Source organism: Hippoglossus stenolepis, chromosome 18, assembly GCF_022539355.2.
Source record: "Hippoglossus stenolepis isolate QCI-W04-F060 chromosome 18, HSTE1.2, whole genome shotgun sequence".
Taxonomy (NCBI): domain Eukaryota; kingdom Metazoa; phylum Chordata; class Actinopteri; order Pleuronectiformes; family Pleuronectidae; genus Hippoglossus; species Hippoglossus stenolepis.
Window position 1 is genome coordinate 17676771 of NC_061500.1, and position 15737 is coordinate 17692507.

General features: G+C 42.7%; 1 protein-coding gene across 1 annotated transcript; it reads right to left on the reverse strand.

Annotated features, from left to right (window-relative positions):
• Window positions 1–1563: 1563 nt before the first annotated feature.
• lhx5 (LIM homeobox 5) lies at window positions 1564–15169 on the reverse strand. Its single transcript, XM_035185001.1, has 5 exons — window positions 14976–15169; window positions 12740–12963; window positions 11668–11945; window positions 8533–8698; window positions 1564–3481 (listed from the first exon to the last, which is right to left on the reverse strand). The coding sequence occupies exons 1-5, from the start codon at window positions 15146–15148 to the stop codon at window positions 3132–3134; spliced, it is 1191 nt and encodes a 396-aa protein (XP_035040892.1). The 5' UTR covers window positions 15149–15169; the 3' UTR covers window positions 1564–3131.
• Window positions 15170–15737: the final 568 nt, after the last annotated feature.

The window sequence follows — 15737 nt, forward strand, 5'->3', positions numbered from 1 at the left end:
GCAGAGGTTCCATAATGGACTGGTAGATGGTGAGGACCACATCCACTTCAGTGTGTGTGTGTGTGTGTGTGTGTGTGTGTGTGTGTGTGTGTGTGTGTGTGTGTGTGTGTGTGTGTGCGCACATGTGACTATATATATATATATATACACACACACACGCAGAGTCTGCCTGTCTCTGCTCACATTACCCTTTACATTAAAACCAGTCAGGGGGAAAATTACTGCAGACCTGGGCCACCTTCTGCCCACCTGGCCCCTCAGCAAGAGGAGGGGGATGCGGAGCCAGAGGAGGGGATAAAGAGGAGGATAAGGGGATGTGGAGGTGGGGGGTCAGTGGGACCCAGTGAGGAACATGGCTGCCCAAAGGCAGTGGTCTGTAGTCAGTATAAAGCAAGAAGGGAGTGTCTGGTCCTGGGTCTGTGCCTGAGGGCCCCAGAGAACAAATCACCAGTGTTAAAGGGATAGGATTTTTGATTTATGAAATAAATATATATGAAATGGATTAGTGACTAACCTACAGACAATCATCACTCCATTTTGTAGTTCCCCTGCACGCGTTGTAGCATCTTTTAGCTCACTGTTTTGGTTTCAGGAGTGTATAGCCCCAGTTTTGGTTCACACTCACCTCTGTCATTGTTTCCAGCCAAAAAAAGCAGACGGATTAAAAAAACGCAACTAGCTGGTGAAGACTTTTCCCCAGGAAATAAGAGGGAGAGGACATTATTGGACTTTAATTCACTTAATACCCTGTACATGCATGTACAGAGACAAATGCTAGCATGTTCACCATAACTTCTTTAGCAGCTAATAACATGTCAATATTGTGTTTTCAGCTTCTTCTGCTACTTCCAAATGTCAAACACTCAATTGGTGCAGATTTGAATAAAGGTACCTAAGTATATTCAATAAAATAAATAAAGTAAATGAACAGCTTAATACTGTTGGCAAAATGTTTTCTACAGAGGATGATGTGCTAGATAAACCAAAGCCAAAAGTCGTCCTTAATTTTTGTCAATGAATAATTGATAAAGCCTTAATGAGTAAATTGGAAAATTACGGAATACAATCTATAAATTGAAATTATGATAGGCCTTTAAATTGAACTATTCAAAGTATTTATAAAATAAGCCTTAACATGTGGTTGTGATGAAGTGAATTTACTGTACTGTTTTAAAGCACTGCATCATATCTCTTGTTTAAATAATCCTTGTCTCCAAAGTGAAGTTAGTGGTAGTTTATATAGCTGTTTGAATGGAAACTTAAAATTCTATACCTTATAATAAAGGTATTATGTTACTTCCCACCTCTAAAAACTGAAGTAGACAGACAAAATACACTGAGAGATAATATGTAAGAAGAAAGCCAGTTCTTCGAGTTGTAAGAGAAGGTTTTATTACCAGTGCTATTTACATAGAAATAATACAGCCTTGCCCCCACCCCCCCGCCCCTTAAATGTGCACAAATGCGCACACACACACACACACTCACACATGCGCAAGCATACACACATCCTCAAGTGTTCAGGCACACACACACACACACACACACACACACACACACACACACACACACACACACACACACACACACACACACACACACACACACAGCCACACACCTCTTGTATCCAAGGATGTCTCAGAACACCAGAAATAAGACACATTCTTTCTAGATCTTATACAATGTCCAAAGGAAATCAAATCAAAACAATATTCAAGTAGAGCTAACTCATTGTGGACAAACAGCATTACACGTGTTTATGGGATGTTTCGTAATGAGTAATATCAGCTAACATGGGCTGGGTGCCATCTTTCAATAGCAGTATTAAAAGGGAAGATGAAAATATTGTATTGGCTTTTCAAATCGGAGCCCTAATGACACTTGGCCTTGAAAGTACAGAATTATCTTCTGACATTATTTTCAAAAAAGAGAGAGAGAGAGAACTTGCAGCACAATATGCATACATCCAGACTCTGCTGTTTGGAAGTGGATGTTTGATTTTGTGTGTCTTACAAACTTGGCCACTAGATGGCGATGAGAGCCTAAGAGCAGACTGGTAATGTCACAGATGTAGTCTGCCCCCTCTTTTGTTTTCTCCCTTTAGAGGAAGGAGACCTCAGCTGTTGAAGGAGATTCTCCATTATGGGTTCAATGTTCTTTTGAAAATCATTTCCATTAAAACATGTTTTTTAAAAGGGAGAGTAACAAAAGGAAGGTCAGGTGAAGCAGTGCTCGGAGCAGAACTATCAGGGCCGCCTGGATGGGTGTGAGATTTGTGTGTCTGTGCGTGTGTGTGTGTATGTCTGTATAATTGTGTCCGTGTTTTGAATAATGTTAAAGACATCCTTCTTTTAAGCTATGATCAAGAACACTTTTTGTGCATTAAAAGAGGTATAGCTGAGTTGTGTGGAAAATGTCAATGCCAGAGGTTTTGTGTGTCTGTGTATGTGTGCATGTGTGTGTGTACAGTATCTCTCAAGCAGCACCTTTTGATTAGACATATTGTCTTACAGAAAAGGAAATTTAAAATGAGCAACGTTTTGAGTAAACATATCGTGTCTTGATTGCCACATATGTATTTGTATATGAGGATTAAAGCATGTATTGAACCTGGTCCTTTGTCTTTTTAATATTGAGGGTAGAGCGGCAGCTTAGAAATAAAGACAGGTGTAGAGCGACAGAACGGAAAAACCTACACTGCAAGGTTGTTTAAAGATGTGGTGAGAAATGAAGACAACTAAAGATGTCCCCTTTGGTATTTCTCTCTAATGTGTTCCTAGAGCATTAGAAGATACCTTCGTTAACATTAAGGGGAAGGCGAGAAGCATTTTGCTGGGTAGAATCACAACGTTTTTTTAATAGCTCAAGTCCAGTAATCCAGGAAGGGATATGCTTTGGAGTGTCTACTGGGCAGCAAATATTATTTTTTTCCGATAAGCTATCCCATTCTCGGATTCTTTTCCATGTCCATCACTTCGTCAACTGTCAAAATCTGTCCGTGATTTTAACAAGTCCATAGAAATTTCAGCTGTACTTTTCATTCTGCAATGTGGGGATTTTTCCCCCATTGTTCATCTCCTGAATTAACTAGGCTGACATTCAGCCCAGGAATAGTCCCAGTGGTTCGTCCTCTACCAGGCTGTGGTTTCTCCCATCTCCTGGCCTTGGTGGGACATAGGGGCGCTGTAGCTGGAGTTACTGGCCAATGAGAAAGGAGGACTGGGGCCGCCACCATATGCTTCCCCCGGGACAGGCTGCATGGAGCTCGGTAAACCCGGCTCCGGACTTGGAGTTTCCGCATGGGAGATCATGTCCGTGAACCTTTGGTCATCTGAAGGGTGGTGGCCTGATCCCTCCATGGCTCCGGGCCCAGAGCCCAGGATGTAGGGGGACTCGGCTGGAGACTGAGCTTGTGAAGACGGAGGACCGTGGGGGAAGAAGTCGTAATTAGTCCCTGGTCCGTAATAGTCACCTTGATATTCTGTGGAGGAAGAATACCCAGAATTAGACTTTCCGTCAATGATTTTAAATACACTGTACATAGACAACATTCACAGTTCCCCAGAGCAGTGTTTAGTTTTACACACAGCTCCACACCTACCTAAGTGGTGAAATTGATCATGTCCAATTTCCAACCAACCGGTCTCCAACAGCCTCATTTGAGTGTATAAACAACTCCACACCTCTCCACCTCAGTTCTCTCGCCTTTTACACACTGCATTCATCTCTCTCACTCATTCAGCTCGCAGCCATGCGTGCACCTCGATAGATTCCCCGGCTGAAACTTCTGGATTTGGATGAGGAACTCCAAAATGAGATTCCAGCCTCCCTGCAGCCCTGCCAGGTCTTGTCAGGTACATCTCTTTGTCATGTCTGATGCAGCTTCCAGCAACATCCCTTCCCTCTACCTCGCTGGGCTTTGGCTATTTCCTGAGCTGCAAAGATCACTACCCCTTTATTACAAGCATACAATCCAGCTATGGCTGCAACTAATATCATTGACTAATATGATGCTTATTTTCCTGATTTTTCAATAAAGTTTCAAGTGTATTGATGCCATCTAGAGTTTATTTATTTATATAGCATATATTTTTTTAAAGATAATCAATTAACTGTCATACAAACCACAGAAAACAAGCAAATACTCTCACTTGAAAAGCTGCAGCCAGAGATTATTTACTATTTTTGCTTGAAAAACAGTTGATTTATTTTCTGTCAGTCTCTCTAATCAATTAACTGTTTAGACTGTTTTTCCATCCAATAATGTTCTCCCTTTTAATTACACCTCGCTCCACAGTTTTAACCACTTCCCGCTGCCTCCAGCATTGCAGCGACGGCACCTCTTTAGTTCGTGCTCCCAGCTTGAGATTGTGCCACTGCTGTGTTTTATTCACACGGTTGGATCATCTATAGCTTTCCACACGAGTTCAATCAATCATCATCGTGACAGACTCGCCCCATTCTATTTTTTTTTATTTGGATGTCAGTTGCTCTGCATCACGAGGCAAAATCAGCAAATCCCTTCGACGGTAAGATAATTCATTAATGCCCAGAAATGCACAGACACAAAGCACAAAGCAATATGTCTTCTGTAAATGATTCCAAACCTATGTGACACTTTGTGAATTCACTCAAGAGCACAAATACAGGCAAAGTCAGGGGACCACCAAAGTCAGTAGGCATTCACTTCAAAGAGCCGCAGCACAAAAAGAAACGCCTTTAATACAAGACACATTAATGACTGAATACATTCGCAGAAAATCTCCAGCACACACTTGGATTTACACACGTTTCTGGCAAACCTGGGACACTGACTGACATGTTTATGCCTCTGAGAGACGTCTGCACAAGTTTGGTCCCCAACAGGAATCTTCACGTTCATTCTACCAGGGAGACATTTTCACACATTATTTATGAACTGAGAGATACAATACATCCCGGAGCCTTGATATGGACAAGGTTAAAGGGTCAGTTCACCCAAATACATATGGTATCTAGCCATGCAGATTGTTATGTATTCTTGCGTACTTCATTTCCACAAACAACTTGTGGACTTTTCCCAGTGAGAGGCCTCACTGGGAAAAGTCTTCACTGGGACTATTTTATCAGCCGTTCCGATATAAACTGCTCACTTGATGTTGTGCAGAGCAGCATCAATGAAGATGTTTCTCAAAAGACATCATGTTGCTGTAGGATTGAATGTAAGTTTATCAAATTAATTTGTCCACACCAAAGCTGTAGATGTCATTACAGGACTATTTGACATTTCTTGACCATCTCTAGGTCTGAAATTGGGTGAACTGTCTTCTTTGTGGTTTCCCAACAAATGAATCCAATCCTGAGTGTGAAGCCACTTTGAGATCCATGCATCCTGACTACATTTCAACATAACCAACCAACAACTGGGTTCCACCACTGCTTATTATTATTTAACATTTTGGGTTTATTTGCTTTTTTTGCCTAGATTTAGATGAGAAGATTGATTCCACTCTCTCAGCTCTACAACCAGTAGCCTGTTTGCTTAGCTTAGACCAGAAACATGGGGACACAGCTAACAAGTCCCTAACCAAGGGTATAGCAAAATATGCCTACCAGCACATCTAAAGCTCATTAAAGCTCATTAATTAACATGTTATATCTCATTTGTTTAATCCGTACGAACTCCTGCCATCGCCGTGAGGTTGCCAGGCAACCAGTGGAAGCTCCAGAGAGTTGCTGCACCCGGCCAAGAAATAGTCCGGCGCATAATTCCAGTGAAAACTACGAAATGTTGCACATTTACGTTTCTGCACGGATTAAGCAAACAAGATATAACTTGTTTATCTGTGGACTTTAAAGAAGCTGTTGTCTTCCCCTCCCCCGTTTCCTATTTGTGTGCTAAGCTAAGCCAATTCAATCCTGGCAATAGTCTTATATATATATGGAACAAATATGAGTGTGATATCGATCCTGTCATCTAATTCTTGGCAAGAAAGTGAATAATTGTGTTTCCTTGAATATTTCCTTTAATCCTACACCAGGGACTGATATCTACATATTTAGATGAAATCTGGCGACCACAATCATCCTGAAAACGCAGCCAGAGTCTCACAGCAATGGAATAGGACTCAACAATCTTGTGATGTACTGCTGAAGCTTTCCTGGGTTGTTGATCAGAAAACATACAGCCAAAACCCTTTACACAGGATCCATCAACTGCACACCGTCGCATCCCTGAACCATTACAAACCTCCATCTGCCTCCTGCGGCCCACAACTTCCATATTCTCCAAATTTCCATCCCACTCTGCTCCAAATTCCCTCACTTACTGCATTCAGATTCGAAACCACTTTGAACTGAGATCGATGGCAGACTTTTTCCCTGTGCCCCAGATGTTGCACTAGGATTTCTTCACCCCCGCCATATGCTCTTCTCACTCCTATTTCAGACTTAGCAGGCGAAATCGGGAACTAACAGGTTACAAATCGAGAAATAGAATATATTGCCCAATTATAGCACGTGCATTTATTTGCTTTTGCACATTGCTTTTGGTGATTATCAAGAGAAACAATAAGAGGTGACATGACTTTCACAAACAAGCTAATTATTTGATCTCACAAACAGGCCCCTGTTGGTTTTTGCCGACCTTGAGAATACACAACAAGCCTGTGTTTTGGACTGCCTGTGTGTGTGCGTGTGTGTGTGGCTCTGCAAACTATAATTACACTCACACATGCAGATGCACCACACCACACAGAGGCATCCCTCCCTCTCAGCAGCGGCAGAGGAACATAAGGAAGCAGCGAGCTCAGATAAAGGCGCAGACTGGCCTGTGCTGCTGCGGCACAAAAGGGTGTGAAAAGCAACGTGCGAAGAAAGCAAGATAGATGAGAATGGGGGATGAAGGTTTTGTCCTCTGTTTTCCCCTCCCACTCCCCGCGTTGAAGCCTTGACGGCTCCAGTTTATTGTATCCACGATGCAGGGGCCCTTCAGGTAGATGTGCAGGAGCTGCATAAAAACCACCGGCTCCTAACACACAACAAGCTGACATACATTTCCACCAGTATAACGTGGGGCTGCTGCTGCTATTGTCTGAAAATTATTATATTTTTTGTCCAGGTGACCAACAGATGCTTAAATACCTTTTTTTTCAAATGGTTGTTTTCAAACGTTTCTTTTAAAAGAACATTGATTTGAAGGTGTCATTCCACCCACTGGAGATCAAACTGTATTCTGGCATGTTACACATGTTAGAAAAGAACTAGAGAGCAAAGAAAAATCGTGAAAATGTTCTGTGGAACTAACGTTTCATCGGTTTTCAAAGGAGAGCTGGCTCTGTGTGTCAGGTCAAGGCTGCACATTGTCCTTAATTTGCAATAATCCAGTCAGTGAATGACAGTGAACTCCACGTGTTTTCATCAGACCTGAGCCTGACAAGAGTGAATGCTATTTCATTATTAGCTTTATTGCTAAAGCGGATACAGCTATTTATAGTTCACACATTGTTTTAAAAAGCGTTGAGGTTTTTATGTAGAATAAAAAGCATATTTTGACAAGAATACATATCTATTTACCCCCCATTATCTTTTCTTCAAAACAATAAGAAATTAAAATTCTGCTGAATCGACTCTAATCTGCTACTTTCCTTGAAAGATAGCTTCTTTTCTACCTGAATGATTTGTTGAGGGCATGGCGGCTTTATTTTCATGGAGGAAGTTATCTATTTTTTTCAAGCACCGAGTTATATTCAAGCGGTGCAAAAGGCAAAGGGTTAGAAGACACAGGCTTCATCTTGATCAAAACTTAGAGGACCATGCCGCACGGCCCGGGAATCAAATCTCACAATACTGAGTCGTCTTTTCTATTTCCAGAGTTTTCTATTTGCTGTTTTCGAGGCTCTCCATTCTGAAAGCGTGAAGATAAATATATATTATACAACACTGAAGTATATGCGACCCATACTGCAGCACTGACTGAAATACATTTGTCCCCTTCAAGCGTTTATCCCCCCCGGGTGTGACAGTTAAGCAGGTTTTATGGTTATTATTATTTTGAGCCTTCAGAATTAAAAAAACTCTTTTGATCAGTTAACGTACGTTTGTTATTTTCTCTAGGAACATTTTGAACAGTGCCCAGGGTTAGAGTCAAATTAAGAGTTCTGATCATATTATTGAGTAAGATGAAAAGATTACAGAAAATAATGTGACCCTCAGTGTCCAGATAAACTTCACTGAGGTTCTGTAGTGCAGCGTACACACAGTACAGAACAACCTTTAAGCAATCTCCTTGCAGCCTGATAAAATACCTATAGCCTTGGTGGTGCTGCTGAAGGTTGCTTTTCACCTGCACTATCATATATTTGGAGTGAGACTAAAATCAGGATATGGATTATTTGTTCTTGCATTTGCTGAATAAAATAATTTCCCCATACGGCACATGAATATTGCAAGAATCTAGAGTCATGTGTACTGAAAGATATAGGACATACAGGCCCATGCAGAAAATGTGCATTAACTGGCACTTTGTGTGTTATCACAAGCTTCATTTCTTACCTCCATAGTAACCATAGGCCCCAGGTCCCAAAATGTCTGCATCCTCCAGCCTGCCTCCCAGGGGCCTCATCCTCCTCGGGCCCCTGAAAAAGGCGTGCCGCCGTGCGCCCAGAGCACTCAGCTGCTTCATTCGTCGCTCTTTGGATCTTCTGTTCTGGAACCAAACCTGCATCAGACCACACACACATACGCACACACAGTTAATCAGCTGATCTCATCATTTTCAAAAAGGGTTTGAGGTTGAACTGCAGCCTTCACAGATCACCTTCCCTTTTGTCTCGGCTCTGTCCCTCAGTGCTCCAGCAATCAGTCAAACCTTCTCCTACGTCATGCCAACTGTGAAAACCACGTCGTCTGGGAGAGTCAGACTTTGACACAATCGCTACAAGATGCACTCTGTTGCATCGTGTAACAAAAAAAAAAGAAATGCCCGAGGCACGACTGACGAAACTTAATTTGAATCCTGATCATTTTTAGGTAATTTCACTGATATTTAATTTCATGCTCACAGTTACAGAGTTTGTGTAGAATTCAAATCAGACGTGAAACGCTGTTTATGAAGTCAGGTTTTGTTTTCTTTTGTCGATAGGTTCAAGCCTGGAAAGTTCGTCAAAAGGGCCCTAATTAAAAAAACGAACAAACCATTTGTACTAAGACAAGAGGTTTCTGCTTCTTACCAAACATGATCCACATTCTCTGACATGGCTGTTGTTGTTTTCAACTGTATTTACTGTATGATAGCCAGCACAGCCTCTGTTTGATATTTGGTGTTATTTCCTGGACATCAATGTTAAAATGGCTTTTTCTTTTTTAAAACAACCGACTTTTAATGCTGAAAATCATTCCATAAGAATCCATTTAGACCAAATGTAAAATGAAAACGTTTTCAATGCCAGGTCAGAATCACACAGATCAGATCAGTATTGGCACACAATGAATGGAAACACCAGAAGCTTTATGTGCCTCTAATTCACTCAGGTGGAAGAAGCTTTTTGTGTGTTAAAATGAGAAATGTTTACACAATATTGCAAATTAAAAAAGACCAAGTCAGATATAGGGGGAGAGCATCAAAAAAGCCCCATTTTGACTTTAACTTTCCACCTAAGATACAACTTAACATGACACTTGTCAGACAAAAACCACACTTTCTGCTACACTCAGTCATGAAAGTGTTTTCCTGTTGCAAAAATAAGCTGAACAGCTAAATAATACAAATGCACCCCAACAGACAACCCAATGCACCTCAGCACAAGTTAAAATAAACAGTCAAAGCCATAAATCAGAGTCTAAAAAGCTTATCACCAGCGTTAAATAAGCTGTCTTTGAAGAGGAACAAAGGGGGGATTTCAAAAGTGCAAAACTACACGCCATATGGAAGAATGTCTGCATTATAAGCACATAACACATCTTGTTTCGCCTTTTGCATCACTGCTGCATAATGATGTATGTTCACACCAGCGAGGCTACACCAGAGGCAGAATCCCACTGTGCTGCAGATTAACAAAAACACACACACACACACAAAAAAAAACACCTAAAACCACTTAGGCTGTGCTCTATGTGCTCCAGCGGCAAAGGCGACACCTGCTTATTGAGAACAATCGTCTAACTGTAGGGTACATTTTTATGGAAATGCTCTCGCTCCCCTCGAGAGAGCGTTGCTTAGGGATTACATCCACATGCTGGAGAAGCAGCGTGGCTCACAGGGCTCCCCGCGTTGAGAGCAATGGTATTTAACACACAGTGAACGAGGAGGAGGATGACGAAACACAGCCTCCATTTTGGCTCCAAGCAACACAGCAACACTCAGGGGTGGGGACCATGGACAGAGGGATGGACTGCCTGCCTGCCTGCCTGCCTGCCCGACTGACTGCTGACTGCCTGATTGATTGATTGATTGACTGATTGATTGATTGATTAATTGCTTGATCTATTGGCTCAGCTCTGTTGGTGCACACACACACAAACAGAGACACACAACAACTTGCAGTATGATGATACAGATGAGGCGCTGGAGAGGCCCCGGTCTGCTCTAATAAGCAGTGGGAGCAGGCTGTAAGTGAGTAAGAGCAGAGAGGTGGGAAAGGGGAGGGTGGTATGTAAATCTGTGAAATCAGCGATAATTACAGTGAGTGCACAAAAAGCCACATCACAGTTGGCAGAGATGGTGCTAATCATCCTGACACATTCTGCACCCAGACACCAAGTGTGTGTGAGTGTGTCAGGATGAAACGACAGACAGAGCGGGATAGAGGTCCAAAACAGTGTGCGATTGTGTTATACTGCAAAGCGGGTTTGTTTGTTGGGGTGGTGGGGCTTCCAATTGCCTTTGGCAAAAACAAAACTAACCTTTCACTAATTTCATGGCCGTGGAACACGAATGATCCCTGAAATAAACTGCTGTCTGCACAAAATAAATGACAGACCTAAAAAAAAAACATGGTATTTATTATATCCATGCATCAGTAAATTGGATTACTGGATCTTAATTTCAGAGAATAAATTGACGCCTGCAGGTATGGATACAGCAACGTGGAAATTGAAGGCGAATGGGAGTTTTAATTTTAGGAATATGGAAATAACAGAGTGTGAGTAATTAATTTTTTTAAAGCTCTATATTAAATTAAAATGTGCAGCTCTGTAAGAATTACTATTAAAGTTATAAAAACACATAAATGTATTTATAACCCCCACACACACACACACACAATCTGCATTTCTGTGATAACAAGCATGGGTTTGTTATATGGACATAGGAATATATAATATCAAGTTTGCACATTTGTGTATTTTGCTATTGTGAAATGACAAAACATATTCAAATGAAAAAGGTCAAATGTATTGTCATCTGTGTAACTGTGTATTGTAATGTATTTCGTACTTGAGCTCATTCCAGCAAATGGAACAAACAGCAGCTCGCACACAGCAGCTTAAACGTGGATCTATATCCTTTCTCTCAGACAACATCATGTTTTGACGTTTCTCCAGCAGATAATGGGGCCTTCAATTAAACGATGGAGTAGAATTAATGAGTAATTCCACTGATTTATAATCCTTCAATTCTCTCTAATTTGTCTTTGTCCTCCCTCACTGCCAAACACGCACGGAGACACAGACGCACGGCCGGTGTCTTACCTGGATCACCCGCATGTTCAGTCCTGTCTCCTGGGCCAGCTGCTCCCGGATGTGTCGGGTCGGCTTCGGCGTGGCGACGAACGCGGCCTTTAACGTTTCCAGCTGCTTGGCCTTGATGGTGGTCCGGGGCCCCCGCCGCTTGGTCCCCGAGTTCTGCTCCTCGTTCTCAATATTGTTCGTTTCCTTATCTGAGGACGTTGAATTGTCCGTCTCTTTTATGTCCTCCTGAGTTGGGTCCTGCAGATCCGGCGATAAACTCCTGTCTGTGCACGACGACACTGGAGGAGGGGGAACAAACAAGAGGAAGGTCACGATCCGAAACTGCGAGGGAGGGGTTCTGCTTTTATCAGGCCTGGACATGCACGCATGCTATACTGGAAATATGCATCCAAAATAATAACAAGTAAAAGGCAATTAAATCATATTTTAGCAAATTTTCCATGCACATATTTCCTTATATCTCTTTCTTTCTCTGTTTTTATGCACTTGTTATTTGCAGGTGTTGCAAGCAGCACAAATTAAACCGAGCATGAAATATATTGTTTCTCACTAAATGCAAATAATTTGTACACATGTGCGCACAAGACGTGAGCGAGACGTGGCCTGCGTGGCGCCGGGAGGGCGCAGGGTGTGGAGTGGGGCTGATGTCCTCATGAGCTCTCTGAATAAAAGACAGAAAACTGAAGGGGCTGCACGCACACAGACACACGGCCACAGCAGCATGCTCGTCCCCAGCGGACCCTGACGTACAATAACAGAGAGCCATTGTCCTGTGGAGGTAAATATTGAAACCATTCATCTGACAAGGTTGTTGTGACATGGTCTCCACGGGCCCACTGGAAACGCTCCACAAAAACAAAATCTTTACAGTGCGTTTGGAGCCTCCACACTTGTCTCCCTTTTGTTCCCTCCAAGGCCGATTGCCATTTTATTTGTCAGGTGCGTAATATTTATCCTCTCGGTGCGCTCATGTTAAACACACAGCGTGGACACAATGAGGATTTTTTTTTTTTTTTGAGGAGATATACGAACAAACACACACATCTCGTGGCTTCCTTATCGCGTTGATTACCTGAGTTCAGGTTGACTTCTTTGATGGCCCCGGAGCTCACATAGTCTTCTTTGCACACGAACTTGTTTTCGTCTATCACGTAGAGTTCCTCCCCCGTGGACAGCTGCTTGTTACACACCATGCAGGTGAAGCAGTTCAGGTGAAACACTTTGTTGCGCGCTTTACGCACCAAGTCGTTTGGCGAGATTCCCTGCAGACAGCCCGCGCACTTTGTGCCAAACCGCCTGGATAAAAAGGATACAAAATAATGTCAAATATATATATATATAAATGTATGTTTATATCTTTTAAAGAATAATTGCATGATTTGGTTTAGGCACACACACATAACAGAAGCGCACAGAGAACATTGCAGAGAATACTCAAGCTCGTGTTTTACCAACACAACATCGTGTAATAGTTAATATCCAAATTCTAAAAAAATAAAACGTTATGTCCATATATATAACATATATTGAAATCAGTGATCAACTGATGTAAGGCATTATTAACAACATCATTGTTTGGTTGGAATATACTGTAGCTAAATAATGCCTGTAATCGGGCCAATATATATCACATTCTGATCATGTTATAATTCCTACTTAAACAATAATAATAATAATAATAATAATAATAATAATAATAATAATAATAATAATAATAGCAATGTAACATGATTATACATTAAACACAACAGCAAGCAGAAGCATGTCTACGATATAATTTCTATGTAACTGACTGACAGTATAAATAGTGGCTGCTGGATCGTTTAAAAATACACGTCAGATTTTCCTTTATAAGAAATAAAGACTCATAACTCTGATGGAGGTGCTCTGACAATAACCCCACGCAAAACGTATTAGTGACAATCAACACATTGTGGCCCAGGAATATATTATGGGATTAAGCGCGAGTGGGAGCATTTTAGCGTGGAAATCTTCTCTTAATCCATATTCACCCGCTTAAATACCGGGTGGGAGGACTCATCAATTCGATACACAAATAGCCCCCAAATAAATAAATGGGAGTTAGTGTAAAAGAGAGAGAGAGAGAGAGAGAGAGAGAGAGAGAGAGAGAGAGAGAGAGAGAGAGAGAGAGAGAGAGAGAGAGAGAGGGAGATTTGATTGCTGTTTACAGTTATATATCTCCTGCTCTGATGCTTCATTCTCAATATTAGCAGTTCTTGGGGCTCACACACTGGGCCTGCTGTACCTGAGGTTGTGACTATGGGTGGGTGGGTGGATGGGGGGGATGTTGGTGGGGATGCTTAAGCCTTTGGGTGAAAGCAAGCACTCCTTTTGTTTTAACACTAATGTAGCCTTGTCTCCCCATTTGCAATGGTATCGTTTCGCCTCCCCCCTCCCTTTCACATGCACGGCCGAGCCTCCCCCGGCGAAAGGCCACAACTCTACTTACACAACAAATGGACACATTAGGGTGATTACTGTTTCGCCTGGCTAATGGTCGGGCCATTTAAAAAAAAAAAAAATCCAGTCGCTTGATGGGACCTGCGGTAATATGACGGCCGGGGCCGCGCGGGGCCAATAATGGGCCCGTCCCGACAAAGGCTCGCGTGCCTCACATGTCATTAGACAATTTGGGGTGAAAATAAGTGACGCGTGCACAAATGAAAATGATGCAAAGAGAGAGCGACGGGACAAACAAGAGCTTCACTTATCACTCAATTACCTGAAACACTTTTTGAGGGACTGTGGAAGCGGTTAATAGACTAATGGCTGTTTGGAAAAAAAGTGTTGTCATGGAGCTGGAAAATAGATAAAAATGCTCAACACTGAGTGCACGTGGATGTGGAGTGAAATTCAATTTTAGGTGTCTTGTTTATTGCAAAGGGCCCCATTAAAAGGCCACGAGGTCCATGATAAAACCAACATTTCATTCTAGAAAAAAATTAAAATCCCACTTTTTAAAATAAATGTTAAAGTTAGATTTATGTATTATTGTTATATATTAATTCCACAGGCAACTTGTTTGATTTAGTCCTAACGCAAGTTAATAACAGTGGCCTAAACAGTTTGAACCCATGGCTTCATATTTTTGACCCCTGTGCTCACAGAATTGAGCTTGATGACATAATATTATTATTGTTTTCATTTTACAGTTATTTTATATTCTTCATCTATTTAATTCATCAATATAGCATCCATCGCTCGGACATTATGGCGCGTATTGTTGTGAAAACAGGAGCCAGAGCTGGATTCTGAGCAGCTCTTGTGTCCAGACCCTGCGTGTTTACCTGAAAAAGTCCGTTTTGCAATAGAGCTTCCCGTCCCTGGAGAAGCACTTCTCCGTCAGGTTGCAGTTGCAGTCGCAGCACTGGACGCACTTGGCGTGCCAGGCTCTGTCCAGCACGTTGAGGAGGAACCGGTCCAGGATGGGCCGTTCGCAGCCGGCACAGTGGACCATCATGTCTCCGGCCTGCAGGACGCCGAGTGCCGACCTTCCCACACGGACTGCGCTGCTCGGACTGAGGCAAGCCGGGTCACCGCGGAACAACGTCTTGGCTCCGGGAGGTGCGCTGTCAGGCGAAAACTGTAGGAAGCTCCAGGTGAAAAGGCAGCGGAGTGACAGTCCCTGGAGCCGCTGTAGTCCTGGTCCTGTTGGGCTGCTGTCCTGGCACTTGTCACAATCCACAATCCAGAGGAGAGGAGCGGAGCTTTCAGCCGCGCCAGCTGAGGGAGTGCGTAATGGGCAGAGCGGGCATGTTTTCTCACGAGCACACAGTTAAAACACCATTAATCAAACGTGTTTATTTGTAAAACTACATCCCCGGCTCGTGCTTTGTTTGGGCTCCAGTCATTTCCTTCGGGCTCACCTCACGTCGCCACTTTCGCATCCCTGTGCCTGGGTTATCACGAGGTTCTGCCAGCCGCTGCGCGCAGCCCGCGCCCAGATTGGATGACGCCCTTGTTAATTCCCGTGCAGCGGAGCCAATCAGAGCGCAGTTGTCATGGTTACACGTTTATAGCTGTAGCCTCGGAGCGGACCTGAATCTCAC

Excerpts from the sequence above, each read along its gene's own strand:
- lhx5 (XM_035185001.1), bottom strand. The coding sequence starts at position 15,148 with ATGATGGTCCACTGTGCCGGCTGCGAACGGCCCATCCTGGACCGGTTC. Across the intron at positions 8,699-11,667 it reads TGAACATGCGGGTGATCCAG|GTTTGGTTCCAGAACAGAAG; the intron begins GTAAGACACCGG and ends GGTCTGATGCAG. Across the intron at positions 3,482-8,532 it reads GGCCTATGGTTACTATGGAG|AATATCAAGGTGACTATTAC; the intron begins GTAAGAAATGAA and ends CTTCCTCCACAG.